The sequence below is a fragment of the Solanum lycopersicum genome, chromosome 2 (genome assembly GCF_036512215.1).
Source record: "Solanum lycopersicum chromosome 2, SLM_r2.1".
Taxonomy (NCBI): domain Eukaryota; kingdom Viridiplantae; phylum Streptophyta; class Magnoliopsida; order Solanales; family Solanaceae; genus Solanum; species Solanum lycopersicum.
This window is the reverse complement of record NC_090801.1, coordinates 70,148,164-70,175,170: the sequence shown is the minus strand read 5'-3', so window position 1 is coordinate 70,175,170 and position 27,007 is coordinate 70,148,164. Positions and strand designations below refer to the sequence as shown.

Sequence of the window (27,007 nt, the reverse complement as noted above, 5' to 3'; positions counted from 1 at the left end):
ACCAGTATCTTATGCAACTCGTCTATAAATTCCTGGGGATCTTCTGAAGTCTTAGCCCCTGTCGATCGATGGTAGTATAAGAGATCTGTAACCCCCCGAAATTTTTTACATAATGGTTCCTGCTCCTCGTGAAGTCTCGCAGTCTGTCAGCTATGCTGCGAGCCGGTGGGTTTTCCCTCAGAACATCCTGCCGGTTGACTTGGGCAGTCATAGCTTGGGCCTGCATCGTGATGGCCTGTGCCATCTGGGCTAGAGATGCCCTCACCTCCGCATCAGTCAACCCAGCTGGGTTCACTGGCATGGCCACTCCTTCAGCTGGAGCCTGGGGTGGATTCTGATTACCCCTAGCTGCTGCTGCTCCCGTTCTCAGACCCTTAGTTCCCCAGGTATTCATTCTCTGAAAACAGCAAGGTTGATGTTAGACACGTTCGTAACACCAAGAATTTAAACATTAGGAAAAGCACAATAAGATAAGAAGAAGGGAAGTTTTTCCTACGCATCGTGCAGTCTCTAATCCAGGATAATGGTGCACTTCACTACCATGACTTAGAAACTACTCAATGTGGTTGATGTGAACTCATTATTCGAGGAATTTAACCTAGCGCTCTGATACCAACTTTGTCACGACCGGAATCTAGACCCCAGACGAGACCGGCGTCGTTGACCTCTCAGAGGTCGCAGACAAGCCTGCTTACGTCATTCTTACTTTACATAGATTAATTTTAGCGGAAAATTTGAAATTTTTGATTCTTTAATCATAATTGCTGAACATTCTTAACTTTTCGTAATCGTTCATCATCAACCATCTAACATTTAAGAGAGAAGCAACTGAAAGTAATAATTCATTAAGTATTAATTGTATGTCGGCCACAATAGCACCAATACAAAGTTTGAACCAAAACAGGAAAGAAACGCTAGTGGAACATGCTCCACTAGCTCAACTCTAAAACTACGCTAGAATGTAAAACAGTAGCATCCTCGAAAGCATGAGGACCTACCAAACTCCGGATGAATACTGACGTCCGGATAGCTGCAACGACGAACCTGTAGCTCTAGCGTCCACCTGTGCCTGCACCTAAAAGTAGATGTTCGTATGGAATTAGTACACACTTGTACTAAGTATGGGTATATGCAAGTACACACCAGGGACATACATGAGAAAGAATAGCTCTTTCCTAACAACATGATTTTTGGAAGTCAAGTCAGTGGACTTGCCAAATTGAGATTGGGAAAGTTATGCCATGAGAGTGACATGCATCATTATAATTATCGTATGGCACACAAAACATAACATATTCATATAGCACATAACATATAACACATACTTTCTCTCATATTATTCATTCGTATACCATGAGACCTTATTATCATAGACTTAACTTTAAGACTTTCCAAAATGAGGGCTCAACATATGGGACCTCAACTAGGGAGCCTTCTTTAGCAAACACAGAGTCTGCTTCACTCATTCATTCGTATTTCATTTCAATTCATTCATAGGCCAGTGCGAACACCAGCTATACCTAGGATGTAGTTTAAGACTTTCATCGGGTTTGCTGTGCAATGATCAGGAATGACCTAATGTCATTACCTGAATCTAGCTCACCTCTTGATTATCCTATCCTAACACCTTCGGTATCATTCATTTCTTTATATGATTCATTTGAGGCTGGCCTCATTCATTCATTGGGAACTTCAACTTTAACCGACATAGATCATGTGAGCATCATGAAATCCAGTGTCTTCCCCACACCGAAAAGAGGTGGAATCACCGGCCAAAGCGATTCAAATAACATGCTAGCGTATATGGGAATTTAACCCCGCCAGATCCCTATAGTGGCAATATAGGTTCAAAGACTAGGAGATGTGTGGAGACCCATACCCGGCAAGCCGGACAGTCTCATCTCATGAGAATTACGTGAACCTCCGCCCTTCCCGAAAGAAGGCATCACCACTCATAGCTAGTCTATCGGTGCTCGGTATAAAGTTCCATTACATGCAACTCATACATCATAGAAGTTTGCTTCTAGTATGAAGACATCATAGCTCAATAGATGATTTCTCATCTCATCATTAGTATTAAGTGTTTTAAACTCAATATTTTTATTAGAGTATTCATAGAGACTGGTCTCTTCATTATCTTACACTCTCATTGGTGAGTATGTATCGGTAACATTTTCTTAAGCTCATTTAAGGTTGCTCTCATCATATGCATTAACCTCACATCATGATTGTCACCACATTCTTTATTTCATTACGTATATCTTAGGTTCACTTATTCTTGAACGTATGTTAAACTTGTACATCTATACATACAAGCCATGAGGCTTCATTTATAGTTCGTTAAGTGAATTCTTGTTTTTCTAAGATTATGTATTACAAGACTTATGTATCTTGTATATATGCCAGGATCTTTGATTTTTATCTAAGTAGATGACATTATTCTTGAATATTTCACTCACGTATGACTTATGTATCAATACGGAGGTTTGGACACGAGAACCCAAATTTTGAATTATTTGGATATCATTTATATTTTTCATTGATTTTTTGTTCTAATATTCATAAATTTAGAACTCTAAGTTAAGTCTCAACATTTTCGTGAAATAATAAATTTTCTATTTTAATTAGAATTCTAAATTAGATTTCAATCATTTACATGAAAGAATAATTTTCTAATTTAATTAGAATTCCAATTTAAATTTCAATATTTACATAAAAGAATTAATATTCTATTTTTAATTAAAATTCTAAATTAAATCTCAATGTTTACATAAAAGAATTAATTTTCCAACTTTAATTAGAATTTTAATTTACTATTATTATTATTTTTAATTAAATTCACTTGAATAGGGAGGTTGTGGGTTCGAACCCCCACAGCCCCCTTATTTTTCCTCTCATTTTCGCTGAAGAGGAGACTGTGAGGTGGTGGGTTCGAACCCCCACAGTCCCTCATATATATATATATATTTTTTTATACACTGCTACAGTCCTTGAGGTCGTGGGTTCGATTCCCACGCCTCACGTTTTATTTCTTCCCATTTTTCCCTCTCTCGCGCGCACTTGGAGGTCGTGGGTTCGAATCCCACGCCTCCCATTTAATTTACTGAATTAATTCCCTTCCCCTCTTTCCCCAGGTCGCGTGTTCGATTCCCTTCAGTCCCATTTCTTTTCCCTTTTTTCGCGAACTGGGGGTCGGGGGTTCGATTCCCGCCCCCAGCATCTCTTTTTTTTTTCTTTTCTTCCTCTCCCAGTACCCGATTTCGAATCCCCCCTGCTCCATTCTTTTTCCATGCGAATTTCGCCAGTCCCAGCCCCCATTTCGAGCCCCGTCTTCAACATTCCTTTTTAATTATTTTATCAAGGCATGTGTTGGTGAGGTCTCGGGTTCGATCCCTGAAGACCTCACCTATTTTTTTTTAATTCGTTTTTTGCTCAAATTTTCCAGAATGTGTCTAAAACTTATTTCCAGATTCTGGGGCACTACTCCATAATTTTTCACATCCTTTTTACGGGTTAATTTAGCATTTTTTTCTTATACATTCATTAATGTTCTTAAGACAAATTTAGGGGGATGATTTGATCATTTATTGTGACTAGAATTTATAGCCTTTCAACCATGTGAATATTACGAATATTACGATTTTAAGAGCCTCTAATTGCACATAAAACACGAGTAATCTCAAATCTATTAACATGCTAAAGAAAAACTCAAAGTCATGATCAAAATCTTGCACAAATACATGCATATTTACATTCATATTTTTCGAAAAACATAAAATATAATCACATCATCATGAACACATATTCGAAACGAGATTATCACCACAAACAAGTATCCCTAAAATTCTATCAACAAGAATACCCAACCTAAGATCATAGGGAGCTAGTGACAGGGACATGCAACGGGGAAACAACCTTAGTTTCGAGATGAATAGTTTGAATCGTAAGGAACCTCTTGGGAAAGGATCCAAGAGAGAAGGAAACCCATACCTTAATCGATATTCAAACTTTAAATGTTGCTGCCCGGAAAACTCCTCCAAACCACTCCCAATTCACTTCAACGTACACCTCACTCAACAAACCTCTCTTAGCCTTGACGTTTTGATTACTTTTTCTTTTGCTTAAAATTTTTTTTTTGTGAGTTCTTCAAGCATGAAAATTGTTGATATTCTGGCAGAAATAATGTAAGGAAGATGGAGAACGTGAGAGAGGGAGTTAAGAAGCGTGAGAGAGAGAGGGCTAATTGGATTAGGAGACTAATTCAAGAATTAGTCAAATAACATTAAAATAAATAAATACAAATCTGTTTTATTTATTTATTTATTTATTTATTCATTTAAAACGTGAAAGGACAATTATGCACTTAAATACCTATTTATTCTTATTTACATAATTCTCTTTCTTTTTTGAATCGTTACAAACAGGAATCACGTTAATTAATCCTAATTAATCGCAGCAGCCTTTTAATTATGATGTATCAGTTAATATGTATCCCGTGCCAGAGTGATGTATCCCTTGCCAGAGTGATGTATCCCTACTAATCCGTTACACAATCTGATGACCATTAATTACGTGATTTCAGTTAAGAATAACAGAAATCACGTTAATTAACCCTAATTAATCGCAACAGCCTTTAACTTTGATGTATCAGTTCTTATGTATCCCGTGCCAGACTGATGTATCCCGGTTCTTTGCTTTTTAAGGAATTTTTAGTAATTTCAATTCTTAAAGGGATAAATGGTCATTTTGTATTTATAATATGTGGTTCCTATAATTTATACTTATTATTATTATTATGGAGAAGCATTAAATTTGTAATTTAGTTTATTTGCTAGTTGGAACTGATTTAAAATCTGGCCAATTATGTGTAATGTGTCTCTCAAACCTTTAACTAAATGATTCGTTCTAGCTAGGTGACCGATATGATGTAATTTTAGCAGTATCATAATCACTTTGTCCAATTTTTCATCTATTTAACCATACAAATTTTAATTTAAATATTCCATTATTCACAATCAAAGTTGATATATATATATATATATATATTTACAAAAACGAGGACTCTACTAAAACTTCTTTATATTATGTAGTATAATATAAAGAAGGTTCATCAAACAAACAGTAAAGATGTAAAAGAAACGATAAATGTCACCAAATTCGGATGTCCGTACATTTGGCTTTGAACTTCAAAAGAAGTACGTGAAAATACACATTAATTCCATTTATCACTATATAAATATACCACGTTATACATGCATCTATTTACCTAGCTAGCTAGTAGTAGTGCTAATTAATATGTTTACACCAAAAAAAAAAGAAATAATGTGTATATGCAAAGAATGTAAAATTCCTGCTAACAAAAAAATAATGATAAAAATGATCAAATATGTATCTCTCCCTTGTTACGAATAAAAAATGGAGTTAACCCCTTGTGATAGTTTTGCCAACTATTGATGATTGCCCGTGGTAACCTTGTGTCCCTCTCCGGGGCTTGGACCTGAATTTTTAATTCCCAGATATATTTGACTGTTAAACATATGGCTGCTTTCAAGATTAAGGCCATTCTTGATAGCAGCCATATTTAACCAATCAAAAGCCCTGTCGGAACCTTGAACCTTCAAGATATCAAGAGGCCTTGCTTCAGACGCTAAAATGTTCACTGAAATGCACAAAAGAAGTAACAACATGAAGCTCTTGCATTTACTTGTAATAATAGCCATATTTTGGTCAAGAAGAGAAAACAGAGAGAGAATGGCTATTTTGGTTTGAGTGTTGTGTTTACTAGGTAGGTATATTACTTTGTAAACTATTGCCAATTTATACTAGATGAAGGGAGGCCAGCTTTTGACCAGACTATGGACTAAAGGAACCTAATAGTAGGTAGCATTATTCAAATGAACGTGAGGAATATGACGTTAGATGAAATTGAATAATCAAAAGTAGGAACTTGTCATGCAGTTTCATAATTTTGAAAAATAAAAACTTGTTGAGAAAGATTGAATTTAGTCCTCCAAGTAGAGCAGGATCTAAATTTAGTTTGTTTTTTTTCCTTTTAACTTTTAATTTTAATGGTCAAAGCAGCCAGCTAGTATAGAATCTCACTGTTTCCTCTATTGCGACTAAGACCAAATAAATGTTTGACTTCCAAGGGATATCGCACACATGTAAACTCCACGTATTGATCATATAAATATTTACAAAATTAAATTACTTCAAGAAATAATTGTACATAATTTTATTTAATAACATTGTCATTAACCTGCTATAATAAACTTTTAAGGAGTTATTAGGTTGGGAAGAAATTATCTTGTGACAAATTATTTCATCATGTATATGAAATAATTTGTTTCATTACTAAGATATTAATAGTGGAATATATAATCTTAAGATAGTATAATATCTCCAACTAAACACAGGATAAAATTGACATATACTTACTCCTAGAATCATTATGTGTTATATTTCACACTAAACGAAGCTGCAGGTAGATTACAGTACTATTGATATAAAAAAAAAAAATCATTAGACGTCGATATTATAATTAAAATCCATGGATATTTTGGGACTGGGGTAACGTGATGAACATTTGAGTTTGGAAAATTTCAGGTTTTAGTCAACTTCGTTCCATGTGTAACAAACAAATCCACACCACAACCACATCGATGTTGGCAGTTTTCAACATTTTAGGCTATTATGATCATTACTAGGGAGAAACTCGTGCCTCTCATTGTTGAAAAAAATTAAAATATATTAACAGATTAGCAGCCCTACACCTTACCAATGATGACTATTGTTTCATTTTTTTTTTCATACAACTGTCTCCTTGGTTTCTAATTATGTGATCAATTTTTTTTAATTGTTTTTTTACTTGTTAATTCTGGCAAACACAAAAAAAACAGTTTTTTTTGTCCTCTAGGTCCTCAATTAATTAATTTTGAAAAAAATAATAATAATTTTTAAAAATTTTAAACTTTTACACTATATGTTAATCATTGTTTCTTTAATTGATTTACCAATTCAAAGAGTGTGACAAAATTATTTGCTATATGTGTGTGCATAGTCCGACATTCTAATCTGCATGTGTGATTAAAGTAGAAATATCTTTTTAAAAAATTAATATAATATTATTCTTGTTTGCAGATAATTGAGTTCATGCATTATAAATAATTATATGGGAATTAGTAATTTTCAATATCTTTTAGTGTGTCTATATATATTTTCATCTCGACGTCTCAAAAAGTCTCCATGCAATTTTGATAAAGTTCGAGTTTTAGCTTGATTTGATACACTAATTTAGAAATAATAAATAATAGAGATAATATTATTATATTACTTTTTTTATTCTATTAATATAATATGTTGAAAAATGTATTAGACGATAGATCTTGTTTAATAATAGGAGTAAAAAGACTAACAAAATAAATTATTTTTTGGTTTTCTATATTGAATAACTATCGTTAGATGAAAGAATTAATAGTTTATATTAAAATTCTATATATTTTTAAAAAAATATTAAATATGTATAAATATTTTATCCACAATTTGGATTGAATCTGCATGGGACTTCCACAGATATTTTTCTTGTGACAGTTTGATCGAAGGCAACAAATCCTAATATTGTATGATTCGCCTCAGTACATACGAGCATGATTCAGGGGAGGGGGTGGATTAACTATTTAAAAGTATTTGTACTTGTTTAGTCTAAAAAGAGTTGCTTAATAATACCTTTTGTCTTTTTCAATTTTTTTCAAAAATTAATAAAAAAAGCTTAACTACGGTAGTTAAAATAAACAAAAAAGAGCCTACACTATCCTTCATCCACATATTAGCTCAAAAATAACTTTCTTATTCACCTATTAGCTTCAAAATATCTTTATCATTCATTTATGTGTTCAAAATTGACCACTAATTTTAAATTTAAACTAATTAAATATTTTTTTTAAATACGTGACACTGAACTATTTGTTATAATTTAAGTTATTAATATAGTTTATAAATCAATTCACAGTCATTACTAATTAAATTCACCCAATTAATAAACCTGCCCTATTCTAAAAGTTTGATGTAAAAATGTCTATAGCAGTATATTATCATACATTCAAGTCCTCAATCAAAATATATTATAATTCAAGTGTCTAAATAAAAATTACGATAAACTTAAAAGTTTGACTATGTTCATCTTAATTAATCCTTCTTCTCAATTATGTAATGTTACTTAATAGATAACTTTTTTCAAAAAACAATATATTAAAATTTTAATATTTTAAAAAAATCATGAATATTTTAAAAATGCATGAATTAATTCGGATGTACTTCTTCTTTATCTTAAATAATAAATTTCAAATTCAAAGAGAATCCTATAGAAAGTATTTTCCTAAATAAGCGGTTCAACTTATATTTAATTGGGGCTTCAATTCAGACTCGAATAATTTTGGATTTCATTTTTCAGGAATCTATAATTTCGTCGTGTTTTAGTAGTGTTTAGGGCGATTTTGAGATCAAAATTGATTTATTAATTGGGTGGGTAGTGGGTTGATTTATAAATGACACTAATAAATTAAATTATAACCGATAAGTTGAGCGCCAAGTATTTTAAAAAGTATTTAAATAATTTAAATTTAAAATTGTTAAATAAGTGATCAATTTTGAACCCAAAAGTAGATGAAAAGGATATTTTTGAAGCCAATAAGTGAATGAGAAGGATACTTTTAGAGCCAATAAGTGGATGAGAAGACATTTTGGAGCTAATACGTGGATGAATGATAGTTTTATACTATTTCCAAGTATTTTAGGTTATTTTCCGTAAAATAAATTATGTTTGAATTTTTATTATGATATACTCTTAAGCATTGTTTATAAGTTTTTACTTTGTGATTTATGTTAATATATATATATATAAAAGGATATTTGATACTATTTTAATTTAAATTAAATTACGCTTTTTCAAAATCAATGGCGTTTATCATTTTATTTCAAACATAAAGCATTAATAGTCAGGATTCACACCAACTTGAGTTGTAGATTGTTTCGCCCTTTAAAAGATATCCATTTTGAGAATAGAATATTAAAAAGATCATCTTAAAAATTTTTATAATCTTGTCGTGCGCCATCCAAACTGCAATGTGAGTTACGACACGAAAAATTAAAAAAAAAAAAAAAAAATTGGTGAGACAGGGACGTGGCAAATGGCAACAGTGTGGAATGCGCCCATGGTTTTGTTGTGAAGTGGAATCTGGAATGTTGTTACTGAATGCGTGAATTTACTAATTTCAGTAGGCGTTGACGACCCACACCGTTTACACCTCTGACAATATCATGGAACGGCATCTAACGGTGATTAAACCTAGCCGGAGCGACGAAGTTTTAGACGAAGATGAGCAGCTGCGAATCGCCAACCAGGTCAAAGCCTTGTTCGATGCTCAAGCACCTAAAAGACTCGCCAAACCAAATCGAAGCGAACCTGATTCAGTCATCCCCAATTCCCCTTTAGAAGATTTCCCTATTCCAGAACTTGACAATCTCCGATCTCTTCAATCACAGGTACTCTGCTAATTTTCCGTGCTGGTACATATTATTTTACTCTTTCTGATCACTCCTTTTGATTTTGATCAGGGTGGTAGCTTTTTTCCGGAAACTAATTGCTCGGAGCAAGACGAGTCCGTGGAAACTCAGTATTACAATGAGTTGGTTTCCATTGACAAACAGCATCACACGGTTCTCTACTCGTCTCTTTCGCACGAAACGATTTACTACTTTTGAATTTATGATTACCTTTATTTTCTGGGTTCAATTGAATCATATTCAATATAGTCTCGATCCAGGATACGGAGATTGTTTATGTTATTCACTATTTGTTGGCAGACTGGAAGTGGGTTCATAAAGGTGGTCAATCAAACGAATGGAAACATTTACGATCTTCAGTTGAATGGTGGTTATGAGAATGGTAGAGCCAAAGAGTTCAAAACTAATCCGGCGACAAACGACTGGATTCCGAGTAAAGATGATTATCAGGTTTTTGATACATCGAGTTCATTGACTCTCCATGTGTTAAATTATACGAAATAAATTTGTGTTCAGTTTTCATATGTATTGATCAGGTTGGATTCACCTCCTCAAAACCCAGCCGGAGCGAAGGTGATTAGATCGAAAGTGAAGAAAGCAATCAGCTGGTGAAGGTGGTTTGTTCTGTTCTCTTGAATTCGTTTGTTTATCTTGACTGATTGAGAGAGAAAAATGAGGGATGCTAGGATTTCAAGACAGTAAGTAGTTGAGTGTTGTCGTATTTTTAGTCGTATGATTTAGGTATTGCCTAGTTTCTTTTTCTCCAATGTGTATTAAACGCCCAGATTTGCTTTTCTTACCAGAGCTACTGTTTCTGCCCTATTTTCTTTGATTTACATGCATCAATCAGTCATGTCTCAGTCGCATATTAGTTGAGATGACTTAAATGTTCCGACTAGATTGCATGCACTTAACTGTTCCACTGAACTTGACTGCGTATATATCTCAACTATTCTGAGGTTGCTATAAGCTTTTGTAGTTATGGTATATCATTATTGCTTAATAATGTGTAAGATTTCTCTTTCTTTGCTTAATCTAGAACTAGCTATGCATTGCAACTGTAGAAAGTGCTTTAGTACAATACAAGGGAAGAAAATAAGCCTTTGTATTTCAATTTAGGAAAGTTAATTTTCATAGACGTCTGTATGAAAGATTTAATGACAAGAATGGAGTTCCTTTCATCTCTATTTTTCTTTTGAAATTTTTTGGGTTGATGTGAATGCGAGGGGCTCTAATTCTTGGATTATTCCTCCATATTACACTGCATGTTTATTTTTATTTGTTTAATTTAAATTTTACATGCCTTTTAAGAAATATTGATTTATATGAGTATTTTATCATTTATACCCGTATTCATTGATCCTTCGTATTATGATTCACAAAATTATTTGGTAAATAAATAAGTGGACAAATAAAAATAAAAATAAAAGAAAGAGGAAAACTGTTTGTGGGGATGCCAAATATGGCAGGAAATAGACATTGGGTGATGCAAATTCAGACAAACTTGTTTGGTATTTGCGATATCTCACACATTTGCCACGCAATTCATCAAATTCTACTCTTCTTGTTTTACATAAAGATGATAGAGTAAACGAAGTTGGTCATTAAATTTGTGGCAGTAGCTCGTTTTCTGCAATCTGCACATTTCGATGCCATTTGCACATCTGCTAGATCTTTTAGCACTCTAGCATTGATTGATCAATTGAGATGTATGTAATTTGAGTTCGAAGTCAAATGGGCAAAAAAAATTATTAAAATTTTTAAATGGGTACAATAATTTTTCTTTAAGGAAATGGGCAGGAGCGATTTTTATTCTGACAAAATTGACGTTTTAATTTTTTTTTAAAAATACAAAATCGCTGCCACATTTCATCCAAAAAAAAAATCTTTTTCCTTAAATTGCTATAGCAGCGATTTTAATTTCATTTTTTTTTTTGAAAAACGCTGCACTCGCAATGATTTAAAAAAATAAAATTGACGGAGCGATTTTACCCTTTTGATTAAAAAAGAATTGATATACCCTTTGAAAATTTTTGACAATTTTTTTATGCCCTTTTAGGCTCCGGACTCCATGTAATTTAATCCAAACGGGAACAGCACCATTAAAACAAAATTGGGAAAAGAAGTAAAGAAGGAATTAAAATTTACAGAAGGATAACAGTCTTTCACTCTTATTTACAACACACCGCTGGATCAGCAATCTATGAGTTCATCCACCTTTCACCAATATCATAAAATTAACTCCTGTACCTTGACTATAAATGACATTTTTACTGAGCTTATTCAAAAGGTAAGTGTTAATGTTAACAACTAATAATCACTAATCAGATGAATGCACAAAAACAAATGATAGATTATCCTATACAAACCCAATATTAAATAGCTAATGGTTAGGCATTAATCAATATTAGTGGCAAACCACAAAATTAAATAAGACGTTAATAATAATCATTTTCTTCAATATTGGCCGGTGGAGAAGCCGTTAGGGATATTAGTCTCAACTCTCAAGTCACCTATATTTAATTAGTCATTTTTTTGTTTTTTCTGCCTCTCCAAATAAATGACTTCTTTTCATGTAGTTGGACGCACGAATTGCTTGTTCATCTTCGTTTTCTATTTCTCTATATTCATTATTCTCCCAACAAACAATCTCCAAAAAAATAAAAATATACCAAGTTCACTGTACCATTAAAGTCTTCACAAACTCTGCCTGGAAGGCATAACAAAAGCGCATAACACACTGCATATAATTTTTTTGGGTAAAAATCTTCTCTACTGTTTTTAATCTATGATTCTATAATTTGTTGTTTACTAACACATTGTTTTTTCTGGTTTGTTTGATGTTAGTTGAATCGCGAGTTATTATCAAGCCATGGTACTTGGACAGAAGAAGAAGAAAAAAGGTGCTTCTTTCCAAATTGATTACATTGTTAATATTCAGCTGATCAGGCCTTGGCCTCCATCAGAGTCTTTGAGATCGGTTCAATCTGTATTACTTCAGTGGGAGAATGGTGATCGTAATTCTGGATTTGTTACTGCCTCTGTTGAGGATGACTATCTAGAAATCAACAAGACTTTCACCTTATTCTTAACATTATGTCGCGAGAAGAAAACAAAAGATAAATTTTTAAAGAATAACTTGGATTTCTCTTTGTATGAGTATACAAAAGATAATGCAGCTCAAGGTCCGCTATTGGGGACAGCTTCGATTAATTTTGGAGAATATGGAATTATCAGAGAAACTTTAGCTATTAGTGTTCCTTTAAACTGCAAGAAGAGTTCGAAAAGCTTGCTGCAACCATCTTTGTATGTTAAGGTACAGCCAACAAAAGATAAGCAAGAATCAGACATGATGATTGATGATGCTGAATATGATTCTGATTTTGCTTCTTACACTGATGACGATGTTTCCTCGCATTCATCCTCAACTTTTTCTTCTTCTGTTTTTGAAGCTGCTTGGGGTTCACCATCTAACAATGTTAAGGTATTTCAAAGTTCAATCCAATCATATCAGTCTGAATAACTCTGCTTATGCTTTTTTTTACTGATTGATGCTTCTCTTTTTAAGGTTGCACGGGCATCACCATCTCGGCTTGAAAAGGTACTTTAAGTTATTCAATTTGTTAACATATATTCAGTTTTCTCAACCTCATCTGAAAAAATAAGCATGTTCTTAGGTGTTTTATTACTAATTAAGATAATTCTGGTCGAAATATACCATCTGCAGCTTGGGGATCGTACGAGTCTAGTTCATATCATGCTTCTAGAATTTTAACATGTAACTCCAGCTTCAGCTTTCCTGTTCCTAAGTACCACTCAAAATTAATGAGAATGTCTGGTTAATTGAATACAAAGTTGTGCTTCCTGTCCACTGTAGTGTTATTTTCTGTTTATCATTTGAATGAGCTTAACTGCAGAGTGACTTTAACGAAGAGGCAGCCAGTGGAACAAGCAAAAGTGAAGAAAATACTCAGCACGCCAAAGAAAAATACATTGATAGATTGATATCAAAAATTACATCTTCTCATATGCATAGTCAGGCAGGTATGGACAGTCAAAATAGTGCGGATGAAACAACAGATCATGAATTTGGACATGATGATCATCTCCATGGTGAGACAAGAGATTTGTCAGAAAACAAAAAAGCTAAATCTATAAAAAGACAAGTAACGATGAGTTGGAAAGCTCTTGGAGTTCAGATCACAAATGGTCGACTGAAGCCAGTGAAGTCTGTTCAGATTAGAGACTCTATGACTCCAAATGTGTTTTTGGGCAACACTGAGATTACTAAGAATGAAATGAAAGAACAGACACCCATAGAAACTAGTATTGCTAAAAGTACTGCAGTGGAGAAAAAAGAACCAAAGAATACCGTGGAGAAAAAAGAACCAAAGAGTACTGGTGAGAAAAAAGAACCAAAGAGTACTGTGGAGAAAAAAGAACCAAAGAATACTACCAGTACTACTTCAGCTACTGAAAAAAGAGTTCCTGCAAATGTTTTGTCGAAGAGTAAACCTGAACCGGAGTCTAGAATTCAGATGCTTGAGGAAGAACTGAAAGAAGCTGCAGCTATTGAAATTAGCCTTTATTCTGTAGTTGCTGAGCATGGAAGTTCGATGAACAAGGTTCACACCCCAGCCAGGCGCCTTGCTAGATTTTATCTCCACGCCTGGAGAACAAAATCCCCTGCTAAACAGGCAAGTGCTGCTAGAGCTGCTGTTTCAGGATTAGCTTTGGTTTCTAAAGCATGTGGAAGCGATGTTCCAAGGTACAATCACGTGATTGATTGATAAGTTACTTAAGTTTCTTGGTACTTCGAATTAGCCAGCTTCTAATTAATTTATAAGCACCATACTCCATTGATCTAAATTAAGTGAATAGTGGATCCGAGAAAAGAACAACTTAGCAACCTCAAATCTGCATTAGCAATCATTTTTTAGGGTGCGACCAACTAATCTTGTCGATATGGTGTAACAAATATGTTTTAGGATAGAGTAAAAAGCTTTACAGGATTTCTTTAATTTATTTTTTTCACAAATAGGTTGACTTTCTGGCTGTCAAATTCCATTATGTTAAGAGCAATCATCAGCCAGGCTGCTGCTGGACTGCAATTTAATGAAGGGGCACCCACTGAAACTACTGTCAACAGAGGTAAGTCTGCGTTGGAGAAAATATATATGCAGCAAAGCATCAAATACATTGCCAACCAAGGGAACAAGAATTATTTAGTTAAGCAATATTATAACTGGGAGGATATCGAATCATTCACTCAGGCATTGGAAAAACTTGAAGGTTGGATCTTCTCCAAGATCACCAAGTCTCTTTGGTGGCAGGTTGATCACCTAAATTTTTTCTGTGCTTTTCTGTCATAACAAGTGCTACTTTCTTTACCGTGCAATGCCTTATTTTTGCCTGCAGACTCTGACTCCACATATGCAGTTTGGGACTGCAAAAACTAGTAAGACTAGGGCCTCAAGAGTGAAGAAAACATATGGTAGTAGACATTCTTTGGGTGATCAAGAGCAGGGTAAACTTTCTGTAAAACTTTGGAAAAGAGCTCTGAAGGATGCCTGTGAAAGGCTTTGTCCCCTTCGAGCTCTGGGACATAAATGTGGCTGCTTACCTGTTCTGCCAAAGTTGGTGAGTTGATTCATTAGAATGAGATGTCTGTTTATACCTAGTACTTGTGCTCAGTCTGTGTGAGATTCGTAGTTCCAGTTACAAACCAATTTCCCAGCATCTTTTTTTTCCTCAAGCAATGTCTTACAGTGAAATGTATTCATTGTGTTTCTAGGTAATGAAACAGTTGGTGAGTAGATTGGATGTGGCAATGTTCAATGCTATTCTTCGTGAATCTACCGAAGAAATGCCAACAGATCCAATGTTTGATCCTATAAGTGATCGTAAGGTCCTTCCAATTCCTCCTGGAAAATCAAGCTTTGGAGCTGGGGCACAGTTGAAAAATGCTGTGAGTAAAGAAAGTTAGCTTAAGCATGACTAGTTTCATACTCGTTTATTATTCTTGAAATATTTATTTATGAAGCACTCCATTATTTACGCAAGGTTAAGCTACTAACAATGGCCAGTATTTGTTGATAATATACATCACTGTTATGAAGTGAGAATATAGTTGTGCATACCTATGTGATTCCAGTGCTTAGTTCTTCTAACTCCTTACTCTCTTGTTACTTGAGAGTCGTGACACAACCGCTCTCATGAATCCATTGCATTAAATTTCACAAAATATTTTGAATTTCAGTTCTCATATGTATAAATATCGAAGATCTCTTTTCACTCTTAAGAAGGGAAATGAGTACCACATTTGGTTCAAGAGAGTAATAATTTAGTGATTATGAGCATTTGTTACTGATAGGTCGGAAGCTGGTCTAGATGGCTGACTGATCTTATTGGCTTTGAAGATGAAGACTCACCGGAGTATAGTAACATCTTTGGAAACGACAAGAAAACAGAATCATTCAAAGCTTTTCGACTCCTTAATGCATTGAGCAACCTCATGATGCTTCCATTTGAAGTGCTCATCGATGCATCCACAAGAAAAGAAGTTAGTCCTAGTTCCCCTTTATAGATCAATCTCTAGAAATCCATTTTCTCTATACTTATTTGTGAACTTGCTGTTGCTAGGTCTGCCCAATATTCAGTCCGGTTTTGATCAAAAGAGTCCTTGCTAATTTTGTCCCAGATGAGTTCCGTCCAAATCCAATTCCAAAAAATGTTGTAGAGACCCTGGATTCTGAAGTAAGTTTTCCCTCTCATTTGTTTCTTTCCAGCAGATTTACCATCCATGAAACTTAATTGCAATTTACTCTTTTTATGGAACTCATTAATCATCAAATCATACCCTTTCTTACTTACTCTATTTTTCCTGATTAATGATGTGAAGGATGTACCTGGAGAGCACTACACTAGTTTCCCTTGTACTGCAACCTGGACGGCCTATACACCTCCTCCGGCATTGTCTCTCACCACTTTTATAGAGAAGGTTGGAAATCAAGTTCCAAAGAGTAGTGGTTCATCTGTGCTTAAAAAAACATACACCAGTGATGTTGAGCTTGATGAGCTAGACTCACCGTTTACTTCGTTCCTTGCTGATAGCTTCAAGGATTTTCCAAATTTAGCAAAACCTGCAAGGAATGTTGTCAGATACCAGCTTCTCCGTGAAGCATGGAAACAGGTTCCACCATGAGGACACCAGCAAGTTAAGATATATGAAATTTGAGCAGTTCCTGAGAAGAAATGACGTCTTATTTACCGAAGATACCAAGTACTTACAGCAATTGGGAGTTGTAATTGAGTCTCAAGGATTCTAGCCTTGTTTCCACTTCGTATACCAGAAGGATTTAGGTTCAACCGCGAAAGTTCTTACCACTGATCTATTGTACATTTAAAATTATGGGTGGGTTCTGAATTAATATCTGTTGACATTTGTCTTTCATATGCATATATTTGAGATGATTTCAATTGAATCCATTAAATCCGTAGCACCTCGTATGTATATTATACCAAAGTATCTGAATGATAAATCAGAAACTCAGATATTGCATAGTATATGACACAATGAAGATACATGATACATGACTTATTCAAACCTTTCTAAACTAACAACATGCAAGAAAAACATTAGGATGTTTCCGAAAGAACTTTGTGAACAATTTCACGAGCTTTGCATCTAGCCATGAGTGGCTCAGCTTTTGGCATAGTGAGACCTTTTCCTTCTGTCAAATCGACCTTCTCATCGCTTACCCTTTTCCATTCAAAACACTGCACTAAAGTTCCTAAAGCTAAACCAACCACACGTTGAGCAAGTCCGGAGCCAGGGCAAGCTCTCCTTCCCATTCCAAAAGGCAATAACTTCCATGATTCCACTTCCACACCATAAAACCTTTCTGGCTTGAAGCTCTCTGGATCCTCCCAAAGTAAAGGATCCCTGTGGATGGACCAAGCATTCACCAGTAGCATCGTGCCTCGTGGAATGTGGAAGCCAGCGACCTTGCAATCCTCAGATGACTCATGAGGCACTAGCAATGGTGCTGCTGGGAACAATCGTAGTGTCTCGGAGATAATACTTTGAAGGTATTTCAGCTTGGGTAAATCCGCTTCATCCATCAAACGATCCTTACCCACATGGTTGTCTATTTCATTTCTGGCCTTCTCCAACACCTCTGGATGGTTCAGTAGAAGAGACATCGCCCATTCTATTGTCACAGATGATGTTTCAGTCCCCGCATTCAGCATGACCTGCAGTTGATGGTTAATGAATAAGACAAGTTGAAATTTCGTGAAATTAAACTTGAAGTTAGGGTCCCAAATCCTATGGTCAAAGGCCTACTAAGCTTACCAAAACAATCCCTTTGATGATCTGGTCAGTGTAATACTCTGGTTCTGATTCTTGCAAAGAAAGCAAATGATCAATCATAGTATTCCTGCTTTTATCGCGGCGATGTTCATCAACCAAACCTTGCAAGAGCTTGTCCATCTTATTACCAAGCTTTGCTATTTTTTTCTCCGTACTCCTGAAAAACAACAGAAATATTGCAGGCATGAAATCCGCGGCATTTGATACACCCCCAAACGAAATAACCTCTTCTACAAGCACCCGAAAATGATTTGCCTCCTCGTTATCTATCTCTTCACCGTAATATCTTTTTCCAGCTACCATTCTCATGATAATATTATACGACATCTGAAAAAGCTTGGACTTAAGCTCAACAGGAGTCACAAAATTGTCTCCAGATTTGTGAAACACTCTTTGAACTAAAAGTCTGATCTCATCTTGTCTAGTGGACTGAAAATTGTTGAGACGATTAGTGGAGAATATTTCAAGTGCGTAGAGGCGGCGAAGATAGCGCCAGTGATCACCATAAGGAGAACCAACGACAGTAGTAGAGTTATAGCCTATGAATTTTGCAGTCATTGTCCGAGGGCGATTAGCAAAAACGATATCATTTTTGGTGAAACATTCTTCGGCAGCAGATGGTGAGGAAATTGCTACAACAAGACGGGTACCTAATTGAAGAGAGAAAACAGGGCCATATTTTGTTGAGAGATTAGCAAGAGTGCGATATAGAGGTGGTTTAAGGAGATAGAGATGGCCTAATATTGGAAGTTTAAGCAATGGGCTTGGTGGTAGATTCAGTTTTCTTCGTTTTGATGAAACAAGTTTAACAAGTAGAAGCACAAACAAAATAGAGAGTGAAGTACTATACAACAAAGTTACTTCCATTATTTGCGTTTTGGAACATTGTTGCACTGAATTGGTTTATATATAATAGTATATATGATGGGGTTGTTGAACCAGCCTAGACTTTTCAACTTATCGGTCCACTCAAGAAAACATTGGACTTTGATAAGTTCAAAGTTTATTATGCGTGATACCAAAAATTTTATTATGGACGAGATACAATTATTGTCGGTTGTATAATGCCTTGTTTGGCTGCAACGTGTTAATGTGATCCATATCTCACTTCATTTCTTTACATTTCCTTTTCTCTTTCATTTTTAACCCTTTTTTTTACTGTCTTTTTCCTCCCAACTATTCTTCATTTTTTTTCTACTCGTTAACTCTTAATATAATTTTTTTTATGGTATTCTTTTTTGATTTTTTATTTTATTTATTAAAATTTAATTATTTATTGTCAACAAGAATTTTTTGTATTTAAAATTTGAAACTTAAAACCTCTAGTTAAGCAAGAAACGACATCATCTGGCCCTTAATTAGAAGTCTCGAGTTCAAATTTTAAATATGAAATTTTTATTTGATAGATTATATATTTCTTCGAATAAAACCCTACACAATTTTAAATTTAAAATACTCTAATTTTAATGCAAATGTCGTATAGGAAAAAATAATATAAAAATAAAATTATGTTAAATGTTAGTAACAAATAGAAAAAAGCAAGAAAGAGTTGGGAAGAGAAAGTAAAAATAAAAAAGAAAAGATTAAAATGGAAGAGATAAGGAAATGAAATGAAAGTGAAACGTGAGTCGCTTTAACATATGGAAGCCAAGTAAGTCTTGTACAAATTACGTAATAAAATTTTTCTGCATGATACTACTCTCTTTCTTTGGATTTAGTTACCACTTTTTTACTTGACGTTAATGCAATATAAATAAGTCAAAAAGTGTGATAGAAAAAAAATATATGTACTTTCTTATTTTTTTCAAAAATGAAAAGTAAAAAAAGAAATTTAAAAATATTTGACTCAACGAAAAGAGTAGTCGTATAATTCCAAGGACTCTGGCTGCTTTGTAGCCTTGTATACCAAGATAGATATATCTACGCCTTCTAGAACCAATCGAGTGATGACCAAGAAAAGCAACGTAAGTCATGATGCCCCTATATTTTTAAATTTATAATATAATACAAAATATGTAGAAAATATATTAAGATTTTAAGAAAATTAAAAAAAATTAAAGAAATTCATAGAAAACAACATATCTCGCATATTTTAGATATGAAAAATATTGCAATAGTGGTAGAGTTATATGAGATCTAAGCTGACTATAAGGTTTTAACTTTCGAAACAATTAAAAATCACGAATTCTTAAAAAATATTTATTAAACTATTTCTTTTCCCCACCTAAAAATAAATAATAATCAATAAATTTTATTAAGAGATTCTTTTGTAAAAATCATGTTTTCACTTTTCACAATAGGTCATAGTAATGGACTAATAGTAGTAACACAAAAATCCTACAAATATTTTTATCTATGCAAAGCTTATTAAAATAGAAAGTATGTGTCAGCGTATTTTGTGAGTTTTTTCTTTTTGATCAATAAGACTTCATATATTAATAACTAGTTCTCAGAACGTGCATCTCACGTTTGTCCTCTAATTGATATTAGAAAATTTTAATTTATATTGCTAAATTCAAATTTAAGTCCTTGCATATGTAACTTTAACATAAGAATATAACTTTACAAAAAATATTACATGAAAATCTTGTGTTAGATGTTGGAGGTCTGATATATTAAATACTTTATGAAAAATAAACATTTATTTTATTAGAGGAATTAATATATTTTAATTACTAAACGTAAGTTTTAATAATCAAAAAAGAAACTGTCGACAAAAAAAGATACGCATAAAGAAAAATATAACAAAATGTTTGGGCGGTATACCATCAAATTTATAGAAAAAATTACAATTTCAAACGAAAAAAAGAAGAAATAAATAAAGACATGACATCCATAAAAAAAGACATCACATTAAAATATATAGAGAAAATATTTTCATACTAATTGAATTACATTTTGTTAAGTAGACTTTTTCTAGATAAAACATGACTTACTCTAGACGAAACATATCATATGTAAAAAAAAACTATAATCATGTAATAATAATAAATAAGACAATCAGAAAAGAAGGCATGAATATGTTAAGAATAAAGATAAACTATATTGGTTAAAATATATATATATATATATATATATATATATATATATATAATGAATTCTAAAATAATATTATTCAATGTATCATTTAGTCATTTTTTACTATACATTATTATTTCATTTTATTTTTGCACTTATTTTGTACCTCTCTATAACAGTTAAATACATGAATTTTTTGAACATTTGAGATTACATATAAAAAGGAAAAAGTACAAATATGTTGGTTTAAAAAGATAAATGATTATCAAACAATGAAAAGACATAATTATTATTCTATGGGATTTAACATGTTTATCCTCAAAATAATTAATGATAAATACAAAATGTGATTAGCTTTATTATATATATCCAAAAAATAGAAGAAAGGATGAATACAAAAATACAGTAATCAACTACAAAGTTATATTTAAAAACTCAAAATGATGAAAATGTGAAAAATAAATATTTACTTACAACTTCATATTGGAGTATATTCATCTTGTAACTATCATAATTTACATGTTTCTCAAAAAAGAAGAAGATGAATATACATGAAATTTTAAAGAATACAAATAAATAAAATAATTAAAATTCTTATAATTACAAACTGGTAATGAAAATTTTACAAGGGATGTGGATTAACATACTATAGTATGCAAAATGACTACAAACTTGAATAAAACAAGGAATCTATATAATGTGGTGTGAGTGTGTTTGATAGACTCTTCATTACCCTCACTTGTCTTACAAATTAAGTTGAAAAGTTATTAGACTCTTTATTATCTACATTTAGTTAGTACATGAATATATGATGCATTAAGATTTTATTTGATGCATGAATTTAACTATAACTTTTACTTAATATTTAATTTATTAAATAGATATTAATATTAATTTATTTTAGAGGTGGACTAATGTGATTCTTGATTTTGGATATATACGGCAAAGCTCTTAAGTAGTGTTCCTTGAAAACCATATATAACAACTCCAACCATTTTCTCCTTTTGTAGTTTGTTTTTCAGGGTTTGCCTGGGGTTGTTAACAGACCCCTATTTTGTAGTTTTCTTTATGCTGCAGCAGTATATTATCTTTAATGTTTAAGTTCAAGTAAGAGAGACGATACTAAATAAACCAGCAAGAGAGTTCACATTGCTACTGAATAATGTTGATTGTTCTTATGGCAAATTTTATGAAAAAGAAGCAGAATAGTTTATATATGTAATGACGAGACAAAGGCAGAATAAGTTCACATCTTTTACTGAATCTTTGCGCATGTAACACAAACTAACTCTTGTAATCTTTCTCTTCCATAGATTCTCCGCCATGGATCACTCCCCTCGTAATTAGCCAAGTGAAAAAAGGAAGTTTAGTGATGAATTTCAGATCAATTCAATAATTCGCACCAAAATTGATTTTGCAAACAAATTCATAAATTGCACGCAGAGTGAAAACACCTTGTCAATGCACTACTAAAATCTTAAATTACCTTACTAATCCTAAGAAGATGAGAAATGTCTATTAATTAACAACCTTTACTGCTTAACAAACACAGAAGACAAAAAAACGCGTGCTAGTTGTGGATTTTTTCCCCATATAAAACACCGCTCCTGGGAGTCTTCCTCATTTATTCATCTTCTTATCAATTCTCTCCTTATGACTATCTAGTACATCAATGCAACCAACAAGTGATTTAATAATTTTTAAAATTTAAAGAACATGAACTGCGTCAATTCATTCTCAGGGTTGGAATTTCATGTTGCCATCATATTTTCTTGAAATTTAAACAAAGGGGAAGGTAACTGAGGAATTCCAATTGACACATACAACTTCTAGTTGGCGGTATTTTTATTAAAATAAGATTATGGTCACAAATACTATGTGCGTGATGAAACTGTTAAGTCTCTCATGATCTCTGACCTGTGATGCAGGCTGGGTTAGTACTCGCCCCTAGGAAGAAATCATAATTTTGCATAAACTATATATGCTATGTACTTCTCCTACTTTATTGAACATTTTTTAGGGAACAACTTGAATTGCGTTAAGGATGCAACGCCGGACAAAATTTGTGGAGATGATTATGCTTATCGACCTTGTATAGCCGGGAAATGTAAAATTCTAAGTTAACTGGATTTCTCTCTCTTACCTTTCTTAGTTCATTATATTTTATATTTGATATAAACACTCTTTGCTTTATACCTTTTAATACAGGGGACCCTATCAGTTCTAGGTAGCGACATAATTGTTTTACTCAATGTTTCCTTTCATAATCACTTTTTAGAATAAAATCTTTTATTCGATGGGCTGTAACAATTCCGATGACATTTCACTACTTTATTTCAAAAGACCCGATGCAAATATATTTGGGTATTTAAATACCCAGAGATAAATTTTAGTACAAAGTCTAATTTTCTTCTTTGGTAATATTTCCTATTAGAAGGCTTGAAGTTTAGGGAGAATTAGTTTCGTAAGTCACATATAAATTATTTTAGATTTATTGTCTCTATATAGAAATCTTCATTTTTATACATAAGAGATATGAAAAGGTCAATTTCTTCTATTCAATTTGTAGCCAAGAGATCTCATTTCATTTTTATACATGAGAGATATGAAAAGGTCAATTTCTTCTATTCAATTTGTAGCCAAGAGATCTCATTTTTTTGTATAGAAAGAAGGTAATATAGTTACTATTATAAACACTACTCTTCCCAGTTTCAAAACAAAATTAATGGTCTAAGACTGATAGCTTACTATTGTTATCATCGTCTTTATGTTCTTTTGACCTTTGGGTGTGGCTGTATTTATTCATAGCAGAAGTGTCCAAGAAAAATATAGGGAGAAAAGATTAAATGAAACAATAAGAAGGTCAAAGAAAAAGTTAATCTGTTCAGATTACTGTAATATTTTATATTAAAAAAAAAGGTTGAAATAGTTACTACCATAAACACTACTCTTCCCAGTTTCAAAACAAATTAATGGTCTAAGACTGATAGCTTGCTATTGTTATCATCGTCTTTATATTCTTTTGACCTTCGGGTGTGGTTGTATTCATTCATAGCAGAAGTGTCCAAGAAAAGATAGGGAGGAAAGATTAAATGAAACATAAGAAGGTCAAAGAAGAAATTAATCTGTTCAAATTACTGTGATATCTTATATAAAAATATCATCAAAAAGATTACTGTAATCTAAGCAGGACATTATAAGTATAACCTTGGAAGCGAATTCCTATCATTGAAATAAGCAGTTAAGACGACCTCAATTATACTCCCACACTTTGAAAATTTTTCTGTAACTGCCCAAAGAGTTAATTCATAATGCCTCAAATTTTCATAAAATCCCTCTTTTCTCTGTTGTCCTTTTGGTGATTGCTTTTGGGATTTTAAACTTAAGTCCTGGTTTCAAAGTTGCTGAGAGAAAAGGAAATGGTTTCCCTGTCTCGTGCTTCTATCTCTGAGGAGGAACACAACGAAAACCTTCTTGAAGTTGGGAATGAGCTGCTTCAGCAGCCTCCATCTTCTAAAGAGGAGCTTCTGGAGAAACTGGATGTGAGAATCTTCTCTTTTTTCTTTTCATCTGCTTAAACCTATGAAGTGAAAAGTACGTAACAACCAAGGGGGCTCAATTTTATCAATGAGATTCTGAAAAATTATAACTGACTTCCTACATGGTTGAAATTTATTTCTGGTTCTGGTCAACAATTGTTAAATAATTCTAGGACTAGCTTTCCTTCAACTTAAGTTTATCATACATTAGATTTCCTTGTGCCATTACTTATTTACTGGTCCTAAAAGTCAATTATGTTTACTTTTTGTTGTGTAAAGGACATAATCAGGCTTCGTGTTTTGGATGGAAGGAAATAAAACTGTGGAGAGAAAGAGAAAGATGTTTGACCTTGTGATGCATTTCAAATTTTATTCTTTATTTTCTACAAGATATCCTGACCTAGACTTCATTTGTTATCTAAAGAAGTATTTTCAAAGTATTTGACATGGTTCAATCACCTCTTTTTGGTATATGCAATTTTCAGAAGTTAGAGCATCTTTTGTCACCGGTGAAGCAAATCCCCTCCGTATCGATGCGAGATGCTTTTCGGCCTGCAATGGAAGCACTAGTTGCAGATGGACTTCTACGACATTGTGACATGGATCTGAAGGTGTCAGTTGCATCTTGCATCAGTGAGATCATGCGGATTACAGCTCCAGATCAACCATATAAGGATAGCATACTTAAGGCAAGTACAACTCATACAGTTTTCTTTGCCCAAAACGGGAAATCAGACTTGTTGCAAGTCTTTCTTTTAACGAAACTGTTTTGCTATGTAATTGATAGTTCAGATTCTGTAGTATTTATGCATCTATGATTTTCTTGAATACATGCATAGTATTTATACATTCTCATAGTTTGGTTTCCTGCTCAATTGGTTGACAGAACTTTTTTGAGCTTGCAGTGTTGACGTTTGGGAAATTGTCTTGCTTGGATGGTCACTATTATTCAAAGGTTGTCTCAATTATTGAAGTTCTGACAAGGTACCGAACAAGCGTGCTCATGTTAGATACATAGATTGTTCAGATGTTTCAACATTTTCTCAATGGTACAAGGTATATTTCCAATTTTGTTATGAATAGAAACCGTCTCATTGCTGGCACCAACTAAAGAGAGTTTATATAAATATTGTTATCTTCCCTCCCTTTGTATATATTCTTTCTTGTCTGCTTTTTTTTTCCTGAAATTTCTCAACAACTGTCTATAAAAAAAGATATGCACAGAAAGGGCGACAGAAGCAACCTTTCTTAGCGCGCTTTTCAAGCGCTTAGCTTCTGCTAGTGGCGGGGCGGCAAGGCCATGTTGTTCAGTTGGAAGCCTAAGCCAAGAAGGTCGTATAAAGAAAAATATTACAAAATATTTGGGCGGTATACCATCAAATTTATAAAAAAAATTACAATTTCAAACGAAAAAAAAGAAGTAAATAAAGACAAGGCATCTATAAAAAAAGACATCACATTAAAATATATAGAGAAAATATTTCCATACTAATTGAATTACATTTTGTTAAAAGTAGACTTATTCTAGATAAAACATGACTTACTCTAGACGAAACATATCATATGTTTAAAAAAACTATAATCATATAATAATAATAAATAAGACAAACAAAAAAGAAGGCATGAATATATTAAGAATAAAGATAAACTATATTTTTTAAGCAATGGGCTTGGCGGGAGATTGAGTTTACTCCGTCTCGAAGAAACAAATTTCAGAGTTAGTACTAGTAAGCAAATAGAGAGCAGCAAAGTTGCTTCCATGTTTTGCCTTGTGACATATCTCAATTTCTTGCCCTTGTTTGGTTTATATATGATGGGGTTGTTGAGTCAACATAGAGTCTTTAAATATTATGCCACACAAACTCGTCTTAATTAGCCTATCAAGGTTTAGTTATAAATATAATTTATTCTGCACCACAGTATAAAATAAGGTCAAAAATTGCTAGGCTTGATAGTTGATATTAGCATAACATATTCCCAAGTAGTTTCTATATTGGATTTAGCAGCTTGCACACCAAGATTTCTACACCAAACATCTGAACAATGACCATGGTCCATGAGTGTACTTCAACGGCTCTCCATAATTCTCCCTAACAATTATCAAAAGTACAAACATAACGAACGTAATCACATACTAAATTGAGGTCAAAAAGTTCAATCTCACTGGAAGAATGTTGCGGAGCATTTACTAATACAATCAAGTCCTTGAACCTAAGAACCATATCTTCTCTTGTCTATACACATCAAATGTAGAATGTTATATAAACAGAGGGCATTGAACGATAACCCAGCATACAAACAGTTCTATAGTTTAAAACAGAGTACAAACCTCATGCTTGAGTTTGCAACCAAACACTTCGTGTGAAAAGATCCTCTTTGCCATCTATAATGTTATACCAAATCTATAATCACACTCTAAGCAAGCAGATAGTGCAAACATTACTTTCAGTGCAACAGCGGAAAAGAATAAAATGCAGCAATAACTTAGCTCCTTACTATCTACCAAACAACTTGT

General features: G+C 33.2%; 4 protein-coding genes and 1 long non-coding RNA gene across 6 annotated transcripts; 3 read left to right on the top strand and 2 right to left on the bottom strand.

Annotated features, from left to right (window-relative positions):
• The first annotated feature begins 9,245 nt into the window (after positions 1-9,245).
• LOC101250067 (uncharacterized) lies at positions 9,246-10,488 on the top strand. 2 transcript variants are annotated; one of them, NM_001308000.1, is made up of 4 exons: positions 9,246-9,540; positions 9,613-9,714; positions 9,862-10,011; positions 10,098-10,488. In NM_001308000.1, exons 1-4 carry the CDS (start codon positions 9,316-9,318, stop codon positions 10,140-10,142), a joined length of 522 nt encoding a protein of 173 aa, NP_001294929.1. In that variant the 5' UTR covers positions 9,246-9,315; the 3' UTR covers positions 10,143-10,488. The 2 variants fall into 2 exon arrangements, with proteins under 2 accessions (NP_001294929.1, NP_001294928.1); NM_001307999.1 differs by having other exon boundaries at positions 10,078-10,488.
• A 1,635-nt stretch (positions 10,489-12,123) lies between these two features.
• On the top strand, positions 12,124-17,054 carry LOC101268546 (uncharacterized). Its single transcript, XM_004233557.5, has 10 exons — positions 12,124-12,320; positions 12,409-13,045; positions 13,130-13,162; positions 13,479-14,329; positions 14,603-14,894; positions 14,980-15,201; positions 15,356-15,529; positions 15,935-16,123; positions 16,204-16,317; positions 16,463-17,054. The coding sequence occupies exons 2-10, from the start codon at positions 12,434-12,436 to the stop codon at positions 16,763-16,765; spliced, it is 2,790 nt and encodes a 929-aa protein (XP_004233605.1). The 5' UTR covers positions 12,124-12,320; positions 12,409-12,433; the 3' UTR covers positions 16,766-17,054.
• Positions 17,041-19,699, bottom strand: LOC101250559 (cytochrome P450 81Q32-like). The gene is made up of 2 exons (XM_004231839.5): positions 17,918-19,699; positions 17,041-17,817 (listed from the first exon to the last, which is right to left on the bottom strand). Exons 1-2 carry the CDS (start codon positions 18,800-18,802, stop codon positions 17,200-17,202), a joined length of 1,503 nt encoding a protein of 500 aa, XP_004231887.1. The 5' UTR covers positions 18,803-19,699; the 3' UTR covers positions 17,041-17,199.
• A 4,535-nt stretch (positions 19,700-24,234) lies between these two features.
• On the top strand, positions 24,235-25,436 carry LOC101250849 (sister chromatid cohesion protein PDS5 homolog C-like). Its single transcript, XM_026029709.2, has 2 exons — positions 24,235-24,495; positions 24,978-25,436. Exons 1-2 carry the CDS (start codon positions 24,373-24,375, stop codon positions 25,308-25,310), a joined length of 456 nt encoding a protein of 151 aa, XP_025885494.1. The 5' UTR covers positions 24,235-24,372; the 3' UTR covers positions 25,311-25,436.
• Positions 25,437-26,104: 668 nt separating this feature from the next.
• On the bottom strand, positions 26,105-26,892 carry LOC138342266 (uncharacterized). The gene is made up of 2 exons (XR_011215113.1): positions 26,822-26,892; positions 26,105-26,582 (listed from the first exon to the last, which is right to left on the bottom strand). It is a non-coding gene; the product is annotated as an uncharacterized lncRNA (long non-coding RNA).
• Positions 26,893-27,007: the final 115 nt, after the last annotated feature.

Coding starts and splice junctions, on each gene's coding strand:
- LOC101250559 (XM_004231839.5), bottom strand. CDS start 18,802: ATGGAAGTAACTTTGTTGTATAGTACTTCACTCTCTATTTTGTTTGTG. Junction 17,818..17,917: donor TCATCAAAGGGATTGTTTTG/GTAAGCTTAGTA, acceptor CATCAACTGCAG/GTCATGCTGAATGCGGGGAC.
- LOC101268546 (XM_004233557.5), top strand. CDS start 12,434: ATGGTACTTGGACAGAAGAAGAAGAAAAAAGGTGCTTCTTTCCAAATT. Junction 15,530..15,934: donor GGGCACAGTTGAAAAATGCT/GTGAGTAAAGAA, acceptor TGTTACTGATAG/GTCGGAAGCTGGTCTAGATG. Junction 16,318..16,462: donor TAGAGACCCTGGATTCTGAA/GTAAGTTTTCCC, acceptor AATGATGTGAAG/GATGTACCTGGAGAGCACTA.
- LOC101250067 (NM_001307999.1), top strand. CDS start 9,316: ATGGAACGGCATCTAACGGTGATTAAACCTAGCCGGAGCGACGAAGTT. Junction 9,541..9,612: donor TCCGATCTCTTCAATCACAG/GTACTCTGCTAA, acceptor GATTTTGATCAG/GGTGGTAGCTTTTTTCCGGA. Junction 10,012..10,077: donor CGAGTAAAGATGATTATCAG/GTTTTTGATACA, acceptor ATTTGTGTTCAG/TTTTCATATGTATTGATCAG.
- LOC101250849 (XM_026029709.2), top strand. CDS start 24,373: ATGGTTTCCCTGTCTCGTGCTTCTATCTCTGAGGAGGAACACAACGAA. Junction 24,496..24,977: donor AGCTTCTGGAGAAACTGGAT/GTGAGAATCTTC, acceptor TGCAATTTTCAG/AAGTTAGAGCATCTTTTGTC.